The 22,668-nt window shown below is 42.0% G+C and overlaps 1 protein-coding gene across 1 annotated transcript in view; it reads left to right on the forward strand.

Annotated features, from left to right (window-relative positions):
* The window catches only part of LAMB1 (laminin subunit beta 1), a 76,679-nt gene that overhangs the window by 22,554 nt on the left and 31,457 nt on the right, over nucleotides 1–22,668 (forward strand). The window contains exons 9-23 of the mRNA XM_019626049.1: nucleotides 645–658; nucleotides 1,390–1,510; nucleotides 3,033–3,221; nucleotides 3,488–3,667; nucleotides 3,797–3,909; nucleotides 5,549–5,628; nucleotides 13,594–13,729; nucleotides 15,015–15,173; nucleotides 16,070–16,197; nucleotides 16,410–16,533; nucleotides 17,008–17,212; nucleotides 17,848–17,991; nucleotides 18,185–18,416; nucleotides 21,095–21,258; nucleotides 22,245–22,469. Of these exons, the coding sequence (XP_019481594.1) occupies nucleotides 645–658; nucleotides 1,390–1,510; nucleotides 3,033–3,221; nucleotides 3,488–3,667; nucleotides 3,797–3,909; nucleotides 5,549–5,628; nucleotides 13,594–13,729; nucleotides 15,015–15,173; nucleotides 16,070–16,197; nucleotides 16,410–16,533; nucleotides 17,008–17,212; nucleotides 17,848–17,991; nucleotides 18,185–18,416; nucleotides 21,095–21,258; nucleotides 22,245–22,469 (2,214 nt within the window). The remainder of the gene's footprint in view (nucleotides 1–644; nucleotides 659–1,389; nucleotides 1,511–3,032; nucleotides 3,222–3,487; nucleotides 3,668–3,796; nucleotides 3,910–5,548; nucleotides 5,629–13,593; nucleotides 13,730–15,014; nucleotides 15,174–16,069; nucleotides 16,198–16,409; nucleotides 16,534–17,007; nucleotides 17,213–17,847; nucleotides 17,992–18,184; nucleotides 18,417–21,094; nucleotides 21,259–22,244; nucleotides 22,470–22,668) is intronic.

Consider the following 22,668-nt stretch of genomic DNA (forward strand, 5'->3'; position numbering starts at 1 on the left):
CCCAATTCCCCAATAAAATCTTTAAAAATAAATAAATAAATAAAACAAGGGATTAAATAACTTGCCACAGGGCCTAAGTAAGTAAATGGCAGGCAGGTGGAGATTGACCGGCTCTCCTGACTGCCCCAGGGTTCTTTCCAGGAGGGTGGTGGGTTTGCCTCCTGGAGGAAGGGTGTGCCTGGCTGCCCCTGCCTTTTGCCTTCTCACAGTTTGTAATTCCTCATCTAAGAAAGTGCAGGACTGAATGTATGTGACTGTCTGAAACTTGAGTCTGCCTTTTACTCCAGTTAGAAACTTATTGCATAAATAAAGTTGAATTTTTAATGGAGCCTAAAGGGTAGATGTTTCCTAATCTTGTTGCTACATCGTTCAAAGAATGCTATGAAGATTGTATTTACTTTGCAGTGTAATCCATGTGGTGTGTAGCTCATGTCATGCCATCATGTCATTATCACACATCTCACAGTACATTGGACTGTTTATTCAGACGCTGTAGAGTCCTGTGGTGTGTGCTTTGAAACTGGTTTTCCGTCTGTGTGAAACCACCTTGTAATGACAGGATTTTAGTCTCCTGCTAACTGCATTCCTGTCCAAGTAGGTCCAGGGTAGACCTGTCTGTCCTGTTCCCGAATTCCATTCTATAGAAACTAATGTTAAGGTGAGGTGCCTGCATGTGTGCATATTTGGTAGACTGAAATAATTTATTATTTGTGCGCCTCGGGCTTCAGTGTGCTTTGGAGTGTCACAATGCAAAGTAGTGTATAATGGGCCCTAATAGAGCAAAATAATTTGTATCTCTTTCTGAGATTTTATATTTTCTTTCTTAAAGGAAAAAAATGTAAAAGGAAAAATATAAATGTAGAAACATTGGTTGAAAAAAAATTTAAGTGCTGTGCCTGAAGTCAAAAGCAAAACAAGCCAACAAAAACCTTTCTTTCTATGGCTCAGTGGTAGAACTTACAGTAATGTGAGTTCGTTCCCAAGTGGTGTGTATACATTTAGTTCTGCATTATAAATTTTGATGTCTATCATAATAATACATTTTTTAACTCTTAAAAAATTAGTTTGTTTTTTAAAAAAATTCTGAAGTTACTAATTTTATTTATCTGGGTTCTTTTCATTGATAGTTTAGTAAAATGTTTACTGAGTATCCATTATATAATAGGAACTGTTCCTAGTGATGGGCATTATAGCATTCATTTCAACATGACAGAATTCATTTGGGGCAGGGCGGGCGGACAACAAAATGAAAACAAAGAACCCCTCAGTGTGTGTGCTAGAGATTAGGAGGAGTGTGAAAATGGGTTTATATTTTCCACTGATCATGGAGGAAATGTGGCCATTAGTATATCTCTTACTTTACTCATTTCTGTTTTTACAACTTTCAAGGTTCACGGACACTGCATGTGCAGGCATAATACCAAGGGCTTAAACTGTGAGTTGTGCATGGATTTCTACCATGATTTACCATGGAGACCTGCTGAAGGCCGAAACAGCAATGCCTGTAAAAGTAAGTCTTGGTCAAAGGGACAATTTAGAATCAATTCAGACCCCGGTATCCATTTTTTGATTAGAGGTAAAATAATAGTACACTATTTTGCAAAACTTACTACCCTTTTCCCAGCTTCACACTAATCTTAGGAAACCAATATTCACTCAATTAAATTAATAAATGAGTATTTACTGAGTAGCACCTATGTGTTTAGCAGATTCAGTAGAAGAAGAAGATGTTTTCCCTGACATTGTACCTGTTTTTAAGGCAAAATGAGCATGAGAGAAAAACGAAAGAAAAATATGGCATGGCAGATAATTAAGGTTGAAGAGATATGGAATGTTTGGCCTTGTTTCTTTGCCAGCCTAGCAGTAGCCTCTGGCTTCATTCCTTCCACTCATACATCCATATATCTCAATGGTATTCTCTGGGCAGAGGTGTGTTTGAAACACCACCCCCGACACACAGTGATTCTGATATACTATCCTGCCCTTGTGTGGGCCCCCACTGAGTAGGGCTGTTGTAGAAGAAATTCATGAGAAGGCAGTGAAGGCTGGAGTGGTCAAGGTTTTGTCAGTAAGTACCACCCAGCTGGCCCTTGGTGAATAGTGAAGATTGTTTAGGTAGAGAGAAGGAGAAAAAGAGGAAAGTGGAAGGGACTTTGGGTAAGGAGAACAACATTGAGCACAAGGTCCCAAGGACCTTGTCATGACCCCATCAGTCTATGCTGGGAAACGATTTTGAGGTTTAATTCAACCAGTGTATCAGGGGCAATACTGTGCTAGGTGCTGAGCCCACTTCAGTGGACAAGACCCAGCCCCTGTCTACAGGACGCAGTGTTACAGCGAGGAGACAGATAAGGCTGAGCCCTGTGCGGGCCAAGCCGAGTTCAACTTCGTTGTGAGATGATAAGAGGAATCATGTGGCTTGTTGACTGTGAGAGTGAGATGATTAAAGCTAGGTTGGACCAAAATGACTGCTGAGTAGGCTAGAGGAGGAACAGCTGCACTCAAGCAGGCTAGATGGCTGTTAAGCAGACCTTACTTCTCACTAAAGAGCCTGGCCTAGTGTGGTGGTGGAAATGCAAGGAAGCGAGTCAGGCCTTCATGCCATGTTCCTCCAAGCTGGCAGCCCAAACAGACTTCTCTAGGAGTGTAGCGCCTAGGAAATCCTCTAGAGGTATATTCCCATCCCACCCTGAGCGGGACCCAAAGGCGTCCTCCATGCAGTGACAACCTTCCTGCCGACAAGCTTCCAAGGGGACTTTCCCCAAAGGTTTTCAACTTGTTATAGCCCATTGTTTTCCAAAGAGGGCAGATCATTGTGTTTATTTCATGAAGTTCCCACTTGGAAGGTTCTCAGGATTGAGGCTGATATCATAAGTAAATGTGTCCTTTTTCACCACAAGTGCCTTCTTGTTAATTGCTGTTTTGCCTGAACTTCATCCCTAGTTTCCAAAATGAGCTTTCTTCCTCCAACCCCACCCTGCATTGATAAATAGATTTTAAAGGCTTTTCTTGACATTGGTCTTGTCACGCAGAGTGTAACTGCAATGAGCATTCCAGCTCGTGCCACTTTGACATGGCGGCCTACTTGGCCACCGGAAACGTCAGTGGAGGAGTGTGTGATGACTGTCAGCACAACACAATGGGACGCAACTGCGAACAGTGCAAGCCGTTTTACTACCAGCACCCGGAGAGAGACACCCGAGATCCTAATTTCTGTGAACGTACGTGGGGAAAGGTCATGAGGTCGGACCTATTTCGGGTCACCTTTCAATTTGAATAGTCTGGTAGTCACCATCCTTCTCTTGGAACTCAGTCTGGGCATCAGACCCAGCATAGTTTTATCTGTGATATAGGATGCTGGGAGTGGAATTTACTTGGTAGTCCAGACTTCTTTAGTCTATTTTTGTGACTTTTGGAAGATGAGGGGAATATATGTATTTATACAGACATACACATTGTGTCACCTGGTGATTTTCATTCTTCTTAGAATGTACCTGTGACCCAGCTGGTTCTCAGAATGGGGGAGTCTGTGACAGTTACACAGATTTTTCTGCTGGCCTCATTGCTGGTCAGTGTCGGTGTAAATTATATGTGGAAGGAGAACATTGTGATATCTGCAAAGAAGCCTTCTATGGTTTAAATGCTGAAGATCCGTTTGGTTGTAAATGTAAGTACATTTATTAAAAAGTTTGGGAGTTCTCAGATGTGCATAATTCCCATTTTACTTTGCAATTCTAAACCAGACTACAGATTCCCTTGGTTTATGTTTCTTTCCTTCATTTTATTTTCAACAAAGCTTGTGCTTGCAATCCTCTGGGAACTATTCCTGGCGGGAATCCTTGTGACTCTGAGAGTGGTTACTGCTACTGTAAGCGTCTGGTGACTGGACAGCATTGTGACGAGTGCCTGGTAGGTAAATCCTCATTACATGGGATTTGTGGTTTGTGAATATGACATGCTTTAATTCAGAATGCTTTTTGCTATTCTAGATTCTACCATCATCTGTATATGTAAATGTTAAAAAACGTGAGTGCACACTTCACAAAAGAGGAATTACTAATGAATAAGCTAACTATCACGTTAGAACTGTAAAATAAAGCCACAGTGAAATACCATTTTCACAGACAAAGTTAATAAAAGTTTTTAAAAATGGGAATGCTGACTATTTGTGAGGACAAAATAGGGGCTGGTACTCATATGCTGCTGATGAAAATGCAATTTGATTCATATTTTTTGAAAAGCATTTTAGAGGTAATGTATCAGTAGCCTGTGGGGAAGTACAAACCCTTTGACTTGTGGGAATCCATCCTGATGAAATAGTCAGAAAATAGGACAAAATGTATTCACTGGAGGACTCATTGCATCTTTTTTTTTTTAATTTACTTTTCAAATAATACTATATTAGTTTCAGGTGTACAACATAGTGATTAGACACTTATATACCTTATGAAGTGATCACCCAGTAAGTCATTGCATCTTTTATTAATCATTGTGAAAAACTTAGAAGCAACAGTGGGGAAAATAGGTAAGTAAATTTTGGGACTTCTATGTAGTGTGATATTTGGTTGCCACTGAAAGTGACTAACATGAAGAAATACTTGTGCTGGTATTAAAAAAAAAAACCACCTCAGAATATGAGTAGTATCTTGATTATGTAGGGAAAAAAATTCATCAAGAAAAACAAAACCTGGAAAGAAATACACTAGAAAGTTCACTGTAGTGATCCCCGGTAGAATAATTATGAGAGAAATTCTACAAACTTATTCTGTATTTTTTATAACATTTTTGTGATTGCTTTTATAATATGGGAGAGGAGGTCTACTGAACCCAAACTATGCTGATGATCCCTAAATATGCACATGCGCATATCCTGATAGATTGTTAAATTTTTGGAAGTCTGATTTAAATTGGTGCACCTGGTTTTTATTGCTTATTAGGAAATGTGTATTGGGTTATTGGAAAAGTCATGACGCATTTTTGCAACGCAAAACATGGAAACAATACATCATGACCTTTCCAACAACCCAATATTTGCTAAGGCGCAAAGAGATCTTCTTCCCTATATAGATTCTGTCCCCGCATAGATTGCATTACCATCTCTGGTGTTCTCAGGAGTAGATGATCTCCTCACCTTTCAGTTGTGAAAACATGCTTGCTTTAGGCTGTGTTTCCACACAGACAAATCCTTGAAGAACTTAGGAAAAATGTAAAGGCCTGCCAAATAGTCGCCAAAACTTTTACTGCCAGAGTAATTCTAATGAAGAAAACTGGCATCTTCGCTGCCTTCTCATGGTTATTATTGGATGCAGGCTCTCTGCAGGGCAAGGAAATGACTGATCTGGCATTACCGCATGATTATGTGGAACCCTCTCTGACCTCAGTGATCTGCAGCTGGGGTTTCTCACACTCATTTCTTTTGTATGCTTTCTGCTTTCATGGTGCAAATGAACATTTGGAACAATCAAAACATGCCATACCTTGTTTCTTGCTGACTCTGTTGTGTAATTACAGGAACCCACCTTTAGATGTTTAATCTTTTGTTCTACAGCCAGAGCATTGGGGCTTAAGCAACGATTTGGATGGATGTCGACCTTGTGACTGTGACTTTGGAGGAGCCTTGAACAATAGGTGAGTGGAGCTCTCTTGTACTCAGTCACCCAGGAGAGCGACCTAGGAGAAATGACATTCAGTCTCTGAAGAAGATACACAAAGTACATTCACCTTTGGTTTGAATGCCTGACAATCAATCACTCTTACTTGTGGTCTCAGTGTTTTCAAAGATGTATTCATTCCAAGAGTTAGTTTGAAACCTTCTATTATAGTATGTTTCTGTTTCTGATTTTAATAGTGTTGTTACTTGTGTAGTACTTTTACTTTACAGTTTTTTTTATGTTATGAAACAATGTATGCCCATAGTTTTTTTAAAAACCAGACTGCTCAGACAGGCATCCCTCCCATTCTTCTTGCTGGTTCCACTGCTGAGAAGTACATTTTCTTGGATCTCTCTAGAAGTTAATAATAGTGCTCAGAATACCTGTTAAAAATTATAATTTCTTTCCTCTAATTTCTTTTAAAATAACAATTTAGATTTATTTCTTTTAACAGACAAGTACAAATAAAAAAAATGATTTTCCACTTCGCTTTACTGACATTTTTGAAAATCAAAGTAATATATGTTATGTACACTATTCTGCAACTTGCTTTTTTTTATCTAGAGCTCTTTTTTCATAGCAGCGTGTATTCATCCACTTTTGTTTGGTGTTCTCTCATATGAAAGTACCATGATTTATTTATTTCCAGTATTTTTGCTTTTTAAAAATGTCACAGTGAATACCCTTATAGATATATCTTGATGAATGTTTATAGATGTATCTATCGATTAGGTTCCCAATGATGGAACCGTAAGTCAAAGCAGATGTTCATTTTTTATTTTAATAGAGAATGTCAGATTGTCATGCAGATTGTGCTAGTTTACTTTTCTACCAACCAATTATAAAAGTATCTTTTTCTCTATTCCTACCAACAGTTGGTACCATCAAACATTTTATTTTTCACCAATCTAAAAGATAAATAATGAACTCCCATTTTGATTTGTGTAAAGAATCTTTTCATTTTCTTCTTTATTTTTTTTCAACTTCCAAGCTTATGAATGAAAATTACATATAATAACGTTTAATTCCTTAAATATGTTGGTATTCCTTGAATAGATGAGACATGAAAGCTCTCTCAGAAATTATCATAATACACATTTGGCAAGATGTTAAATTTGTGGGAGTTTAATTAACCACCTTTGAGTCAGTGAGAGTTTTGGTCTCTGTTGGTTACGGGACCAGATTCAGAACATCTGGGGAAGACAGTGTGCATGACCGCCGAGAAAAGAGCAGATGTTTCTGTGCTTAATCTGCCCTGAGAGAACATGTTAAATTCACTGTGCTTCATGGGCTCAGGAGTTGACTGTCTTACAGGATTACTTCCCAACACCATAGTAGTCTGCTGGGAAGGCAGAGGATCTTAGGCAGCAAGAACACGTCCTGTTTGGCCTCTGTATTTGGGGTTGTCCTATTCCAGATCATGCAGTGGAACGCAGGACAGTGTGTAGCCTCTGAAACTCCAGGGTGAATGTTTGTTCTTAGAAAACCTCCAGAGGGAAGGGCGCAAGGATAATTCCATCCGAGCAGGGAAGCAAGGCAAACCGCTTGTCTGTTTATGGAATCTTCTCTGACTTTCCTTTGACTCCCAGACACTGATTCCTTTAGTAATTGATTCCTCAATTCAAAGCTCCCATCACACCTAAAATTCTTCTTTTTATTTGATTAGATAATTAGATGAAATTGATTAGATGAAAATGGCATCTATAATTCTCCAAATTGTGTCATAAACTCAGGAATGTCCTATGTTTCTTTACTCTAAACGGTTTCTATTACACTCCTTTCCTCTTTTTCTCTATTTCATACATGCTTCCTCTCTCTAAATCCTCCCCCACACAGCCCCTAGGCTGCCCCTAGTCTCTCCTGCAACAAGTTGTAAAACCATAATGTGCGAACCAAGAGAGTTTGTGAAGCAAAAAAAATTTTTTTAATGTGTGTTTTTTTGTTGTTGTTGTTGTTTTTTAATTGGGGAACAGTGGGTTTTTTAAGGACCCATCAGCTCCAAGTCAAGTAATTGTTTTTCAATCTAGTTGTGGAGGGCATGGGGATCGAACTGGCAACCGTGGTGTTATGAGCACTGCGCTCTAACCAGCTGAGCTAACCAGTCTCCCCTGAAGCAAAATTTTTGAGTGAAGATTTTTAAAGCAGGTAATTTGATCTCTCTAGCATGATTGATGAGGCACTCTATATTTTGACATCACTGATGGAAAAAAAGAACCTTTAAAGATGCCTCTGGTCCTGTGACTGCAGAGTTTTGTAGTGATCCTGTGATCCTTTTCAGAGTTTTCCCGAGGCACTGATTCTGTTTGGAGACTGCTTAGTGCATAGCAGACACTCAGGACATACTTGCTGAATGAATGATGTGTTGCAACCACTCATAAATATCTTCTCCCTGATAATATTCCTTTGCTTTGCCTTGGACACATAGTAGGTTTTGAATACATGTTGATTGAGTCAAAGAATTTGAGAAACAAATGATGTTAAAGATAACGAAAACTAAGTATGCACTCCTTAGGAGTGGCAATCTCTAAAGGTGATCCCAAGCATGCCTGGTTACTTTGGCCAGAGACAGAATTCAATGTCAAAGTCATGTGAGGTGGAAAAACTTTGAAAATATTTTGTATGATAAGCCAAATGGATTTTTGTAGGACAGTAAAAGCTTAGTAATCCATGCCTATTATGTTGACAGCTAATCTGGACTTTTGAATACTCTCAAGAGGTAAGACTTAATTAAATAATGTAACTCAAGCCAGGTTAATGAAGCTTTGCCTTAACCTGCTTTAATGAATCAATAAGAATGGTTGCTAGGGAAATGCTACTTGCAAATGTTTAAAAAACATTGAAGTATATAAACATCTTCACATCATCCTTCAAAATCATTTCAGTTAATTTAGAACTTTGATATCTGACTTGAAGCCCACCACTTTTTTGAAGGCTTCTAACTTCCTGGACTGAAGTCCCTAGCCCTCCCTTGATGTTTTGGCAACACATTGCTTCTGCATCTCTTTTAGCACTTATTTTATTCAGCTTTGTATTATAGGTGTTTGTATTTCAAAGGTCTCTGGACAGGGATTGCATCTTATTTGTTTTTGCATCTCCCTTCATACCCAGCACAGCACACCATGCAGGTACTCAGTAAATGAGCACCTGCAATTTATTATACTTTGAAAAAAGAGCAGAAGTTAATATATATATTCATCAGTATAGTTAATGATGATGATATCAAATCCTCTATTAATTATATGGTAACTGGACATAAAAGGATTAGAGAGCACAGCTTCTACCCCTTAAGAAAGCATCCTAGTCTAAAGGGAGGTACTACTCAGGATAAAAAGGATAGTGCTGACTGCTAATCAATGTAGAACCAAATCTTTGTAATCAGAATTTTGGAGGAGAAATCAGTGTTGAACAGAGTGGTGATTCTTATGAATGATGCTATTTATCCTTTATTTCGCCCCTGATTTCTTAGTAATAAAGAAAAGTTGAGACTGTACAGTATTTACTCGGCTCATCACTATTTAAATGAAAGAATTTTCCTTCCAATAGAGTATTTAAACAAATTGTTAATTTCTATTCTTATGAGAAATCTGTGTTTTTAAGTAATAATCTTGGCCTTCACCCATTAAGAAAAAATAGGGTTTGTATTAGTTTTCTATTGCTGCCATAGTAAATTACCACAACTTAAAGGCCTAAAACAAATAAATGTATTATGTTACAGTTCTGTATGTCAGACACAGTCTCCCTGGACTAAATCAAGATGCCGGTAGGCCCTGTTTCTATCGTAAGGCTCTCGTGGAGAATCTGTTTCCTGCTGATTTGAGTGATTGGCAGAAACCAGCTCCTTTCGGTTGTAAAAGGAGGTTCCTGGTTTCCTGCTGGCTCCCAGCACAGCATTCCCAGTGTCTGCTGGCTGCCCACATCCCTTGACTCATGGCCTCCTTTCGTCTTGCAAGCCAGTAACTGTGCGTCAGATTTTCCTCATGTCACATTTTTGACCCACTTTTCTGCTTTCCTCTTCCACTTTTAAGAACTAATGGGATTAGATGGGGCCCCTCTGGGTAATCCAGGATAATCGCCCATCTCAAGTTCCTTAACTTTAATCACATCAGCAAAGTTCCCTGTGCTATGTGAGGTCACCTATCCCCAGATTCTGGGGGTGAGACCATGGACATCTTTGGGGGCTGTTGTTCTGCCTGCCACAGGGCCTGATTTATTTTGCCTTAAATCGTTGCATCTTATTTGTTTTTGCATCTCCTTACTGATCCAGTGAATTGAATCTGTATCTAGTTACAGGGAAATTTGTGGGAGGGAAGATATAAACTTAGAATTGTACCATTTCTATCCAATGTGATTTTTACTTGAACACAGGAAAAATAATTACATGTAATAACGTTTTTATCTCATTATGGAGGAGGTGGGATTTGAGCTTGGCTTTTGAAAGATGAGTGATATTTGAGAGATGTGACAGGTGGGCAGGTGGGCCTTCTAGCTGAGACTGGTGAAGGCATAGAGAATGAGTGTGTCAAGGTCAAGACCTGGTTTGATCTTGGCCATCTCTGCTCACATTCCTGCATTACTCCTCCTTGTTCATGTCATTCCTGTCCTCTGCCTGTCAAGATCCTCTGAAAAAAAAAAAAAAAAAATCCCCTGCAACCTTCAGAGCCACCTCTTTCATGATGCTGCCCTTAACCAGATGAACAATGTTTTTCACTAAATCCATAGTATTTTGCTTGTATTTCTGTATAGGTACTTACAACATTTTGATTTGTTGTATTGGTCAATTGCTTTATTGTTTATCTCCCCAATTAGATTATAAGTTCTTTAGGACAGGGACTATTTTGTCCCCCATTTTTCTTCCTCTTTATCATTTAGCCAGAAATAATGGACTTTATCAAGAGAGTAAGGATTGATCCAGAAGACAGTTGACAGTGGACTAAAATGTAAGAGTGTTGACACCAGGAAGCACAGATTCTAGGGCCAATATTTGCTCAGTAAATATTTGTGGAAGAGTACGAGGCGTGTGGCTCTTCTGAAAGCAAAGGGCAGTCACCACAAGAAGGAGCAGTTGTTTTTAGAGGATGCGTTATAGAGGCTGCTGGAGACCAGGCGGAGGCATCATGACTTGATATGATAAGAAGGAACAATCGTGGTTTTTTGTGAAGTGATGAAAGCAATGCTATGGGAAGATTGGTTTGGCAGTGTGGACAAGATGTGCTGGGCAGGGGGCAGAGAAGAGCTTGAGAGGCTAGTTTGGGAGGTTGCTAGAGGAACAGGTATGGAATGATGACATACTGGTTTAGGGCAGTGGTGATGACAATTAGCAGAAACTGCTAAGTTGAGAATCATCTTGAAATAAGATGGAAATGGAAGGTTGTGTCTCGCCTACAACATCAGAAGAATTTTGAATCTCCTGACAGAAATAGCTGAAGATAAGAAGTCATTGTGAGTCGATGAGCAGTTTGGGGCAAAATAAATTCGAGCTGACAGTTTGGCAAACCATGGAAATGTCCCATTCATGGCTGGCAGTGTACACCCAGAGCACAGCCGAGTGAGAGCTAAGGGCTGTAGAGTGAGGGTCACCTGCACAGGGCCGGGTAAGCCACAAGAAGGATTTCACTAAAGGAGGAGGTACAGAATTGGAGCCATGCCTGGCACTGACAGCAATTCAACTCGACACAGAGGAGTGATTGCCAAGGCTAAGGTTAGGGAATTCCTTTTACCTGATCAGGTTCTCCTGAGTATCTTTAGAACTGGGCCACAGGTAAAAGGCCTTCCCAGGAGTCTGCCCACACTCATCCTCAGCTTTATTTGCTAATTCTCTAGTGATGACATGTGAAGAATCCAGTTGTTTTCTTCTTCGGTGGTTTGTGTTTTAGACATTTGTTGCCACAGTAAACATCTGGGGAGGAAAGGATTTTATTTATTTATTTATTTATTTTGGTCCTTATGGTATAATGTCTGATGCCTGGCTTTTTGCAGATGGCTTTGGTTGGTGGACTGTGCCAAAAGAGGCCTGGGTCCTAATTGGAACAAGCTTTCCTCCTCTGGGAATTGGCTACAGGATGTTGAGTGTTCATATTTCTGTAGGATAAAAATGATTTTACATGATATATGGAAAAGTACTTCAACTGGACTTGCCTTAGGTACTTGGTTTAAAATGAACTTTGGGATGAGAGAAAAAAAATAAAAGAAGTCTGGGAAGGTTTAAAGTAACAATTTCAAACTACTTGACTTGAATGAAGTAAAAATGGATGTATGTAATTTGGTTTTACCTTGTACGCAAAATCATGATGCTAAGGAAAAAGACAGACATAGGTTGAGAACAAAATGAATACATTACAGTTTATCCAGAGAACTTTATTACCAAAAAGAGTAATAACTAATTCTAAAAAGTTTCATTATTTATATTAAATTGCCTATTTTTCTTTTTCTCTGTTTTTTAAATTCAGAACTCCTATCCTTAACGCATTTATTTGTTTGCCCAGTGTTTGAGTACACTACGTGTGCATAGTACTGGCCAGACCCTACCGGGGGCTGACCAAGGTGAAGACTGCACAGTCCAGGTCCTCAGGGCATTTACAGTTGAGTAAGGGGTTGGATAGGTCTGTCAATAATTATACTATGAGAGAAAGCAATAACTATCTCAACAGTACAGATAAGGAACAACTGAAGTCCCAGGAAGCACCACTTGAAACTGGTAGAGGGACAGAACCAAATAAAACCGTGAAAGAGATAAAAGTTGAGCCGGGCTTTGAAAAAAAAGTAGGATTTGCTGATACACGGCCTCACCTGTAACAAACACCTACTGTGTGACAAGCTTTGTTGTGGATGTTGTGAATACATCATTTTTTGTGCAAGGAGGTGGTGGCATGAAAGAGAAGGTGGGTCATTCTATGGAGTAGGGGGTGATGGTGAGGAAGTGCCACCGCATGAGTCATACATGTGAGCTGAATTTGGAAAGAAGGAAGGGTGGACTTTTGCTGGGTCAGCCAGTGGAAGGGCATTCCAGGCTGTAAGCACAACACGGGCAAAACGAGGGGTCATGAATCTCACCCAGCACATCTGAGAAATTGTCAGTAGTTCAGTGTGGTTGGTGAGGGGGGGGGCGAGATGAAGCGGAGGAGGAAGGGAAGGATGATTGTGAAGTCCTGTTGCACCTCCCCAAGGCCACTGTGCTTGGAAGTGACACGGTTAATTCACCTTAGAAAAGTTCACCTGGGCAGCTCTGTGGATCGTGGTGGAGCATGGGAAGTTGGAAGAGTGGCAACAAGGATACTGATTAGAAGACTAACTGTTTTTACTGTGAGAGAAGGAAGAAGGGCGTGGTCTAACCCATGGGAAGGGAGGAGAGACACACAGATGCTGGGAGGTGAAATCACAGGCGTTGGTTCCTGGTTGAATATGAAGAAATCCAGAGAATAACTAACTGCCAGGTTTCTCACTTGGTTGACTCAGTGGGTAGCGGTGTCTTCTCCCCAGCAGAGAAGTGGGAGGGATGGAGTGCTGCCTCTTGGATCTATTTTTAGCCTCTGGGACAGAGAAGCTGGAACTGTCCTTCTGGTCTGAGGCCCAGGAAAGGAGCTGCAGTTGGAAATAAGGCAAAAATGACAGGCCATCAAGCAAGAACACGTGGTATCTACAGAAAAACCCACCCTGGTGTGGATGGAGCATAGTGAAGGGGGCAAGGGACATGACAGTGAAGCACCAGCTCATGCAGACCTTTCAGCCTCCCAGTTTGGGATTCATTCATAGGCAGTGTTTTTTCCATATACTTATTTTCTGAAGGAAATATGAAAACCCCACCTGAATATTTCACACCATTTAATGTTTAATGGTAAATGCACAACTGGCCCCAGCGGTTCCTTAGTAAGCGTTGAGCACAGCTGACCGGCTGCGGCTCCTTAGTAAGAGGTGAGCACAGCTGACCTGCTGTGGTTCCTTCCAGCTGTTCCCCCACTTCCGGCCAGTGCTCCTGTCGACCCCACATGATTGGACGCCAGTGCAATGAAATGGAATCTGGTTACTACTTTACCACCTTGGATCACTACATCTACGAAGCAGAAGAAGCCAACTTTGGGCCCGTAAGTAGGGGGCTGCTTGGCAGATTGGTAAAGCAGTGTGTGGCGGCAGTAAATGGCATATACACATTTTGTGAACAGACCGTCTAAGAAGCATGTTGTTAGTGAACCCAAAGGAAGGATCTGGACCATGCCTTCTTGAGAACAGTTATATTTAAAGCTAAGTAAATTTGTAAGTCCCAAAGAAACTTTGGAGCATGCACTAATAATAAGGCTTTTGGTGTTTGGGAGCAAGGTTGGGTTTTTGGGGTTTTTTTCTTCCATTCTCTCTACTTCTGCTGCAGTTATTGATCTAGCAGAGTACTCAAAATATGGTTTCATTTTCCAATGCTGTGTGACAAGCATCCCAAAATTTAGTGGCTTGCAGTGTGTCTCTGGCACTTCAGCTTGGATGGCTGAAGCAGCTGGTGCCGGCTGGGTGTTTTTCTCCATATGACCTCTCTCCATGCAGCTGTCCTGAGCTTCCACATAGTATGGTGGGGTCGGCATAGTGAGACTTCCATGGTGTCTGGCTTCCAAGAAGGAGGAAACAAAAACTGCCCAGTCTCTTAAATCCTGGGCTCAGAAGTCCCCGAATGTCATTTTCTTCCATTTTTTTAGTCACAAGTCACAGGCCAGACCAGATTCGAGGGTGGGGTAACATAGGTACCACCTCTAAAGCCGGACACACGTCCATAGGGGAAGGAAGAACTTCATCTTTGGAGGTGATTAATCACAGGTATCATATATAACCCTGTGAACAAACTCAAATGCATGCTGGAATTAAGCAATGCAAATTGATCAGTGCTCATTCTCAGTGACAGTGAGAATGAGCTCATCACTAGTGAACATTCACTACTGTATCAAGTTTCCCCACTTGTAGTTGGAGCTTGAAATAAATGCCAATGAGAAAGACAGAAATAAATCTGCTAGATATTGGACTGACCTTGTAGAAAATCTGGGACATACCTCGTCACTCCTAGGCTCACTACAACAGCCTAGGAGAACAGTCGCGATGTTCTCTTTCCTTCCTTTATGCCCATTCCCATGGTGACATCATAGAAAGTCTGCCCAAGGCCTTTGAGTCCCGTCACCCATGTCCCAAGACTACCTCAACCAAAACCAAAAAGAAACCAATTTGTTGTTTATATATCCAAACTTTTTACAGTCTGCTGGGAAAATATGACTGTAAAAAATAGGGGAAATATCTATAGTTTTGGACCTCTGGGTAACTTAAGATTTCTTTGACTGTTCCATTTAATGGAATTGCATTTCAAGTAAGCGTGAGGACTTGTCTCCTTGTCCTCAGGGGGTCAGCGTAGTGGAGCGGCTGTATGTGCAGGACCGGATTCCTTCCTGGACTGGAGCAGGCTTCGTCCGAGTACCCGAAGGGGCTTATTTGGAGTTTTTCATTGACAACATACCATATTCCATGGAATACGACATCCTAATTCGCTATGAGCCACAGGTAAACCCTCAGTGAACTATTCTGGTTGGGGAGGATATTGGTAGAAAAACTTGCTTCTAATGGACGCTATGTTTTTGTGAAATTTGGAAATTGCATTGGAATAGGGGAAACTCTCTCTGACTTCGTAGCCTACCTGGAAGTGAAAAAAGTGCGTTTTTCTTGAATTCAGTTTCACTAACATTCTCGATCTCTTGCTAGGCACTTAGCCTTGCTGAGACGTGAGGTGGTGATGAGAAAGTATCATATCTCTCCTTGCCCTCACGCCTATACTGCCCAGGAACAGACACGTGCCCCTAACTGTAGGTGTAAGACACCAAAGGTGGAAAGTGTATGATCAGAGATATAAACAGTGATGGAAGATGAAAGGTTTCATACCAGCTGGGCTGGGCCGGGCCAGGCCAGGCCAGGGGCTGCCAGAATATTTCAAAGAATCAGATGTCAGCCTTAAACATAGATGAAATTTTGACCCAAGAGGAAGTCAGGAATAGCATGAGCAGGGAAGAGAAGAGTCTTTTGAGAGTCGCTCCACATAGATAGGTAAAGGGATACGGTTGGACATGCTGTTCGGAAAAATGCCAGGATCAGTAAATAAACTTGGGCTCTATATTAAGAGGAAGCTATTGGAGGGTTTTGAGCAGGGGGGTGTCATTATCTGAGCTGGGTTTTAAGGTGGATAGAAAGGGATGTAGGGAGAGGCGGGGAGAGCAGTTGGGAGGCAATTTCAGGGATTAGGGCTAGAACTGGGGCAGTAGCAGAGGAAATGGTTAAGAGGGAAGGGAAATGCAAGCTTTTCCATTTAAACTTGGCAGATGATCGATTGGGAAAGGTCTTTATAAACAGACAGGCAGCAGTGGGCCAGTGTGGATGGTCCTTTTGATTGTTGTTTTTTATTCCAGCTACCCGACCACTGGGAAAAAGCTGTTATCACGGTGCAGCGACCTGGGAAAATTCCAACCAGCAGCCGATGTGGTAACACAGTTCCTGATGATGACAACCAGGTGGTGTCCTTATCGCCTGGCTCAAGGTCAGTGTGACAGTGGTTTGCAGCTCAGTAGAACTAATAGCAAATTACTTTTTTCTCTTATCTTGCCTTGTGAGTTGTACAGTTACCATTTCAGAGCCAGAGCCTAACACTGACTATTGACTTTCTTCCTTCAAAATGAGCTGCGTAGAGCTTTGATTAATTGGATACTTAAAGGATGACTTTTGTTGTTGTTCTCTTTTGTTGTGGGGCAGGTACGTGGTCCTTCCACGCCCCGTGTGCTTTGAGAAGGGTGTGAACTACACAGTCAGGTTAGAGCTGCCCCAGTACACCACCTCCGACAGCAGTGTGGAGAGTCCATACACGCTTATTGATTCCGTAAGTGCAAGGTCATTTCTGATACATATAGGGAGGGCTGGGCAGAAGTTGTTCCTGTGCTTCCGCAGAGGGTTTTGTGGAGGGGTGATGCTGAGAGGCTTGGCAGAACCTTTTTTTCTTTCTTTCTTTCTTTTTTTTCTTTCTTTCTTCTTATTTTTTTTTTCCTCCAAGGCTGCTTTGCTTATTTATTTTAACAAAACTCTACCCTCTAAAAAGAATTTACTCAAGCTGATTCTTTCTGAAAATATGAAGTATCTTAAAAAGAACATTTCAAAAAACCATCAAACCATGTAAGGCCTATCTAAACTTTTTCTGGCAAGAATATTGTAAGAATGGGCAGGTTTATTGAATGAGTCTAGTTGTTGTTTTTTTCAAGAGTCAAGGAAGCATTTGGGGTTTTACGTGTTTACTTGCTCTAACTGATGACATGGGATGCCACCCTAAGAGCACTTAGCTGTTCTCATTTCTTCGCAGCTTGTTCTCATGCCGTTCTGCAAATCACTGGACATCTTCACCGTGGGAGGTTCAGGAGATGGGCCGGTCACCAACAGTGCCTGGGAAACCTTTCAGAGATATCGATGTCTGGAGAACAGCAGAAGTGTTGTGAAAACGCCGATGACTGACGTTTGCAGAAACATAATCTTTAGCATTTCTTCCCTGTTACACCAGACAGGCTTGGGTAGGTATTTCTGCAGCTGCTTCTGCCCCTTCTTTCTCGAGAGCCAAGAGGACACTTGGCGTCATGAGGTATGTCAGAAGACAGGCCCTATAGCTCTGTATGAGGCAGTTAGCACAAAGGAAATAGTGTCTCAACTACAGTTGGTCTTTATTTTTTTTTAAAGGATATTTTAGTGATAGAGCACTATTGCAAATGCAATCAATAGTCAAGAAATACACCAGGTGACAAGGGGAAAAGTCCATGAGGATGTAGCACTTCCATAGGCGGGTGGGCAGTTGGAATAACTGAAGTTTGTTTTTCTCTTTGAAAGGTCAGAGCAGTCCCCAGAGGTCGCTGGGCTTTTGTCTAAGGTCCTGTGATATTTGAGCTTTGAAGGCAAGAGGAGAAAACCTTAATGACCTTCTTCCTAGAAAACTGCTTGTATCTGCCAGTTCTGTCTCCTTGCTCCCCTCCTGCTCATCACAGGGATGAGATGGTTTTAAATGGGAATTCTGCATATGCCCAGGTAGTAAAGGACCAGGAAGAACCCAAGGGAAGGGACAGGCCAGTTCAGAGTCAGGTGTGATGCATTGCGCTCATTTTTGGGGGGGGAGCAGCTGCTCTGTGTCACAGGTTCTGGCTTGTTTCCCCTTCAGCTTGTGAGTGTGACCCTCAGGGCTCATTAAGTTCCGTCTGCGACCCCAACGGAGGCCAGTGCGAGTGCCGGCCCAACGTGGTTGGAAGAACCTGCAACAGATGTGCTCCCGGCACCTTTGGCTTTGGCCCCAGTGGATGCAAACGTAGGTTAACCAGAATTGTAATGATTATCTGAGGAATATTGGTGTGGGCTTCACAGCCTCAGGAGGCAGTGCTTCACTCTGGAAGCTGATCACATGAGCCCATGAGTATTCTGAGCTGGGCCCAAGGGTGTTTATATGAGGGGTGTATTTGCATTTAATGAGTTTCTCTGTGTGGTTGCCTGTCTCTCTTCAGCTTGTGATTGCCATCTGCAAGGATCTGTCAATGCTTTCTGTGACCCCATCACTGGCCAGTGCCACTGTTTTCAGGGGGTGTACACTCGGCAGTGCGACCGGTGCTTACCTGGGTATTGGGGATTTCCGAGTTGCCAGCCCTGCCAGTGCAATGGCCACGCCGATGACTGTGACTCAGTAACAGGAGAATGCTTGAGCTGCCAGGACTACACCACGGGTCATAACTGTGAAAGGTACGTGGACGCGGCCTCTCGAAAGTAAAGAGAACGAGATCACTTTTGGCTGAACAAACAGTGTCTTAGAGAAACCACAGAATGAACCTCTATCAGCCTCCAGATGGCTCATTCATTTCTGACCACCTCAGTATTTTCTAGCAACTCATTCATTTATCCAATACATGTTTACACCTTCTGTGTGCCAGGCATTGTTCTAGGGCTGGAAATATGGCAGAGACCAAACCCGACATGAATTGGCCCTCTTGGAGAGTCACCCTAGAGGTCACCGTAGAGCTGTACAAAAATTATCTCTGTCTCAGCAGATTCTGGCCTAGGATAAGAGCTGTGAAATGTTAATGCCTAATTTCGGGCAAACTAGAAACCCAATCCAAACAGGATTAGTCATTTTCAATAGCTTTGTTTTTCTAAACATTTTATGCAGCTAGAGTTTCCAGGAGACCACATAAAATGTGCAAAAGTAGATCTGTTTTCCAGTTAGCAAATGTGAATTGGATAATTATTGTGGACGCAAGGCACTGCACTAGATAATAGTAAGAATAGGACATAGAATGTGCTTCTAATGACATTACAGTCCCACTCAGTAGATAAACAGTCCACATGAGAAAATGGCGTGCTGACTTAGACTGCTCAATAAATAGACATGTCAATAAATTTTCTCTCTTTTAATATCCATCCGCCCTGTATAGAATTTTTGTTTTAAAAATCTGAGCAAGTGCTTCAGTCAGTACAAAAGTTGCTGATCAGATGAAAGAAACTGTTAGTGGAAACTGAATATGTGATTAACTTACGGCATGGCGATATATATACATGAAAGTAAATATGTGGGTCTTGGCTCTATACTAGAGGGTGCTCAAGGATTTGGAGGGTCCAGTGATTACTCCCTCGAGTAAAAATTATTCCTTCCAACCACAAAACATTGTAGTAAAAGGATAACAAGGAAACAGTTATACTAATGTCTTCCTTTCAGTCTTGTGTATTACTGTCATCTTTCGTTTGCTGCATTAAGTTTTCCATTGTTCTTTCAATGGGAGATGGAAAATAAGTTTGAGAAAATGAGACAGATGAGAAAACCAGAGTAGAAAGGCGACAAGAGGGGGGTGGGGAACGCAGAAAACAAGGGTGGTTGTCCACATGCCAATTTGAAATCAGCACACTCTGCAGTGTATTCACAAGAACATCCTGTGAGAATGGCTTGGTTGATATTTGTGACTGTTCTTGGATTTTACTTACAAAGCATTTTGATTTCTTGCAGGAGAATGTGAGAGGGTGTTGGAGGAGGAAAGATATTTAGCCCTAGTTTGATTCTGCTATCTGGTTTGAGCCGATTTCTCATCATTCTTTTCCTATTTCCAAGATAATTAGTGTCATTCCCATGAATTTAAAAAGAAGCTCTAGGTTCAGATTGTTCCTGAAGCGGGAAACGGACAGGGAGGCAGGAAATGAACACTCAATTTCTATCATGATGTATTTGAATTTATTACACCTAGAAAACTTTCTCAGAAACCATTGTACAAAATTGCTTCATCACCGCCAATTCCCCCAGCACATAATTGGGGGACATGTTCTTGTATTATGTCCGTTCTATTTAAATAGAAGGATAACTTCCTGTGAAGAATTTTCCCCTTCTATTTCTTGATCCTCTCCCCCAATTTAAAAAAATATTACCTCTGCCTCAAAAGAAAAGAAAGAAAAAAGAAAAACAAACTGAATTGGAAATCCTCAGACCTGGGTTCCAGGCCCAGTTCTGCTTCTAACCCACTTTATTACCTTGAGTGAGTTAGCTCACTCTCCAAGTATGCAACTTTCTGTTAGTAGAATAATTAGTTGGATTAGATGGTCTTCAAATTCCTTTAAACTCTTATGTTCTAGGAAGTAAAAAAAGTCACTTAAGTACCATTCATTTTGCACGACAGTCAAATAATTCCTTGCTAAGAGTCGGAGGCTGGATTCAAATCCTGGCTCATTATTAACACGTGGTGTAAACCTTGCAAATCACTTAACCTCCTGGAGTTCCTTATCTGTGAGGAGAGGAGATTGGACCTGCTGGGTTTGGGAGTTGAAAAATAACATCCCTCAAGTTTCCTTGCCCAAGTTTGAAACCACAAGGGGCAGTCACAAGAGCCATGCAGCTGGAAAGCTTCCTTACCATCTCTGGTGCTGGTAAAGGCTGGATTGCATCGTGCCACCATGGGCTTGCTAACCCGTCACCCTCCAGGCAGAGGCAGAGACGAATAACCACAAGCTTCACCCCCCCACCCCCGACTCCTTAATGCAAGGAGGGAGCTGGCGAGAATGCTCTGGGAAGACGGGCAGCTGATAGGACAGTAAGGTTCACATGGGGAGAGTGAGGGAGGGTCCCAGTGAGGCCAGGGGTGTCACCCTAATGCAGTGGCCCTGCAAGTGTGGTTCCCAGACCAGCAGCCTCAGCATTACCCAGGACCTAAGTCAAAAACAGGAGAAGCCCAGTAATCTGTGTTGTAACAAGCCCTTTCAGGGGGTTCTGACTGGAGCTAATGTTTGAGAACCACTGCTCCAATGGAAAGTCCTCCATGTAGACCCATGAGGAATGGGGAGTGAGAATTCCCAAACAGAGAACACAGTTCCTACAGCTTTTTTTTGTGACAGGCTTCTCACAACTCTAGGTCACGGTCCTCTCTCTTCTGTGACTGCTGTAGGTGCCTGGCTGGTTACTATGGTGATCCCATCATTGGGTCAGGAGATCACTGCCGCCCTTGTCCTTGCCCAGATGGTCCCGACAGCGGACGCCAGTTTGCCAGTAGCTGCTATCAAGATCCTGTTACCTCCCAGCTCGCGTGTGTCTGTAACCCTGGGTACATCGGTAAGTCACGTGGAGACTCTGGAAGGAAAAGAGGCATCTTCATAAGTTAGTTAATGAAAATAGACGTGAAGAGTGAGCCAGTTCAGTTTCATTTTTATAATCCTTAATTGAAAGTGAAGGGAACCTAGAAAGATGCTCTTTTCCTGTTTGGGATAGAGTAATTCTTGAGTCTCTTTGATAATGTGACAATACAGAACATGAGAGCAAGCTCATTTAAATCCATAAATGAATCCCTGTGAACACTTCTGTTATTAGGCAGCAGAAAGGTTAATGTACATTTGACTTCTTTCCTTTGTCCAACTCCTAGCTAAAGAGCCTTAAAGTAGTGACGTGGCCCAACAGTGGGCAGAAAAGAATGCCATCTTGGGGGTCCCCAGGTAACTGAATCAGTCAATGCTAGTACATTCTTCATTGTTTGTTATCTGTCAGCACTCAAGGAGTATAGTGAGGTGTGAAAATAAACTCCCTTTTAGTTCATCCTTGATGCCACCCTTTCAAGTACTAGTTATGCTTATCCATAGCTCAGTAAACATTTGCCTGTAGTTTCAGGATTTCTTAGACAGGGAAGTTGGTCATCATGAAGGACCCTATTTTTCATGCAGGAGCAGTGATTTTTCAGTTAATATAACTCTTGGATTAGGACATAACACCAAGCTAAGCTTTATGCTGCTAGATGGTTACTGAGCCTCTAATCTGCTGCGTCCCTGTGTGATAAGCTGAAGTCCCTGTGCTGGAACTCTTACAGCCGCCTGTGTCCCACTTAGCCTCTGAGCCGGGCTGAGGCAGTGTTACGGGGGCAGAAGACTTCTTTCCCCTTGAACTAGAAGCCGTTTTCTCTCCCCTGGTGATGTGGTCACCCAGGCTCAGTCACGGGTGCTGTGAGGAGCACAGCCAGCCTGGGTTGGCTCTCTCGGCAGGAACGTGGATGGACTCGACCTTTCTGTCAGCGAGCTAAAGGTGTTGTGCTTGGTTTTATTGGACAATAGGTTCCAGATGCGACAGCTGTGCCGCAGGCTTCTTTGGCAATCCCTCGGACGTTGGGGGGACGTGTCAGCCTTGCCATTGTCACCACAACATTGACACAACAGACCCAGAAGCCTGTGACAAGGAGACGGGGAGGTGCCTCAAGTGCCTGTACCACACGGAAGGGGAGCACTGCCAGCTGTGCCGATTCGGGTACTACGGGGATGCCCTCCAGCAGGACTGTCGGAGTAAGACGCACGTTCATGTTGCCCACTCTTTAGAATGGTTTCCACTTTCTTCTGCGTTGGGGCATTTCATTTTTCTGGGATTTGTTTCCTTTGGGAATACACTTGTTCAGAGAGGTAAAATTTCACTTTCAGCAAAAGGAAGATAACACTGATCTTTTTTTTTTTTTTCTTCACATCCTCATTTTTTAGAAGGACTGAA

Source organism: Hipposideros armiger, unplaced genomic scaffold (genome assembly GCF_001890085.2).
Source record: "Hipposideros armiger isolate ML-2016 unplaced genomic scaffold, ASM189008v1 scaffold_655, whole genome shotgun sequence".
NCBI lineage: Eukaryota > Metazoa > Chordata > Mammalia > Chiroptera > Hipposideridae > Hipposideros > Hipposideros armiger.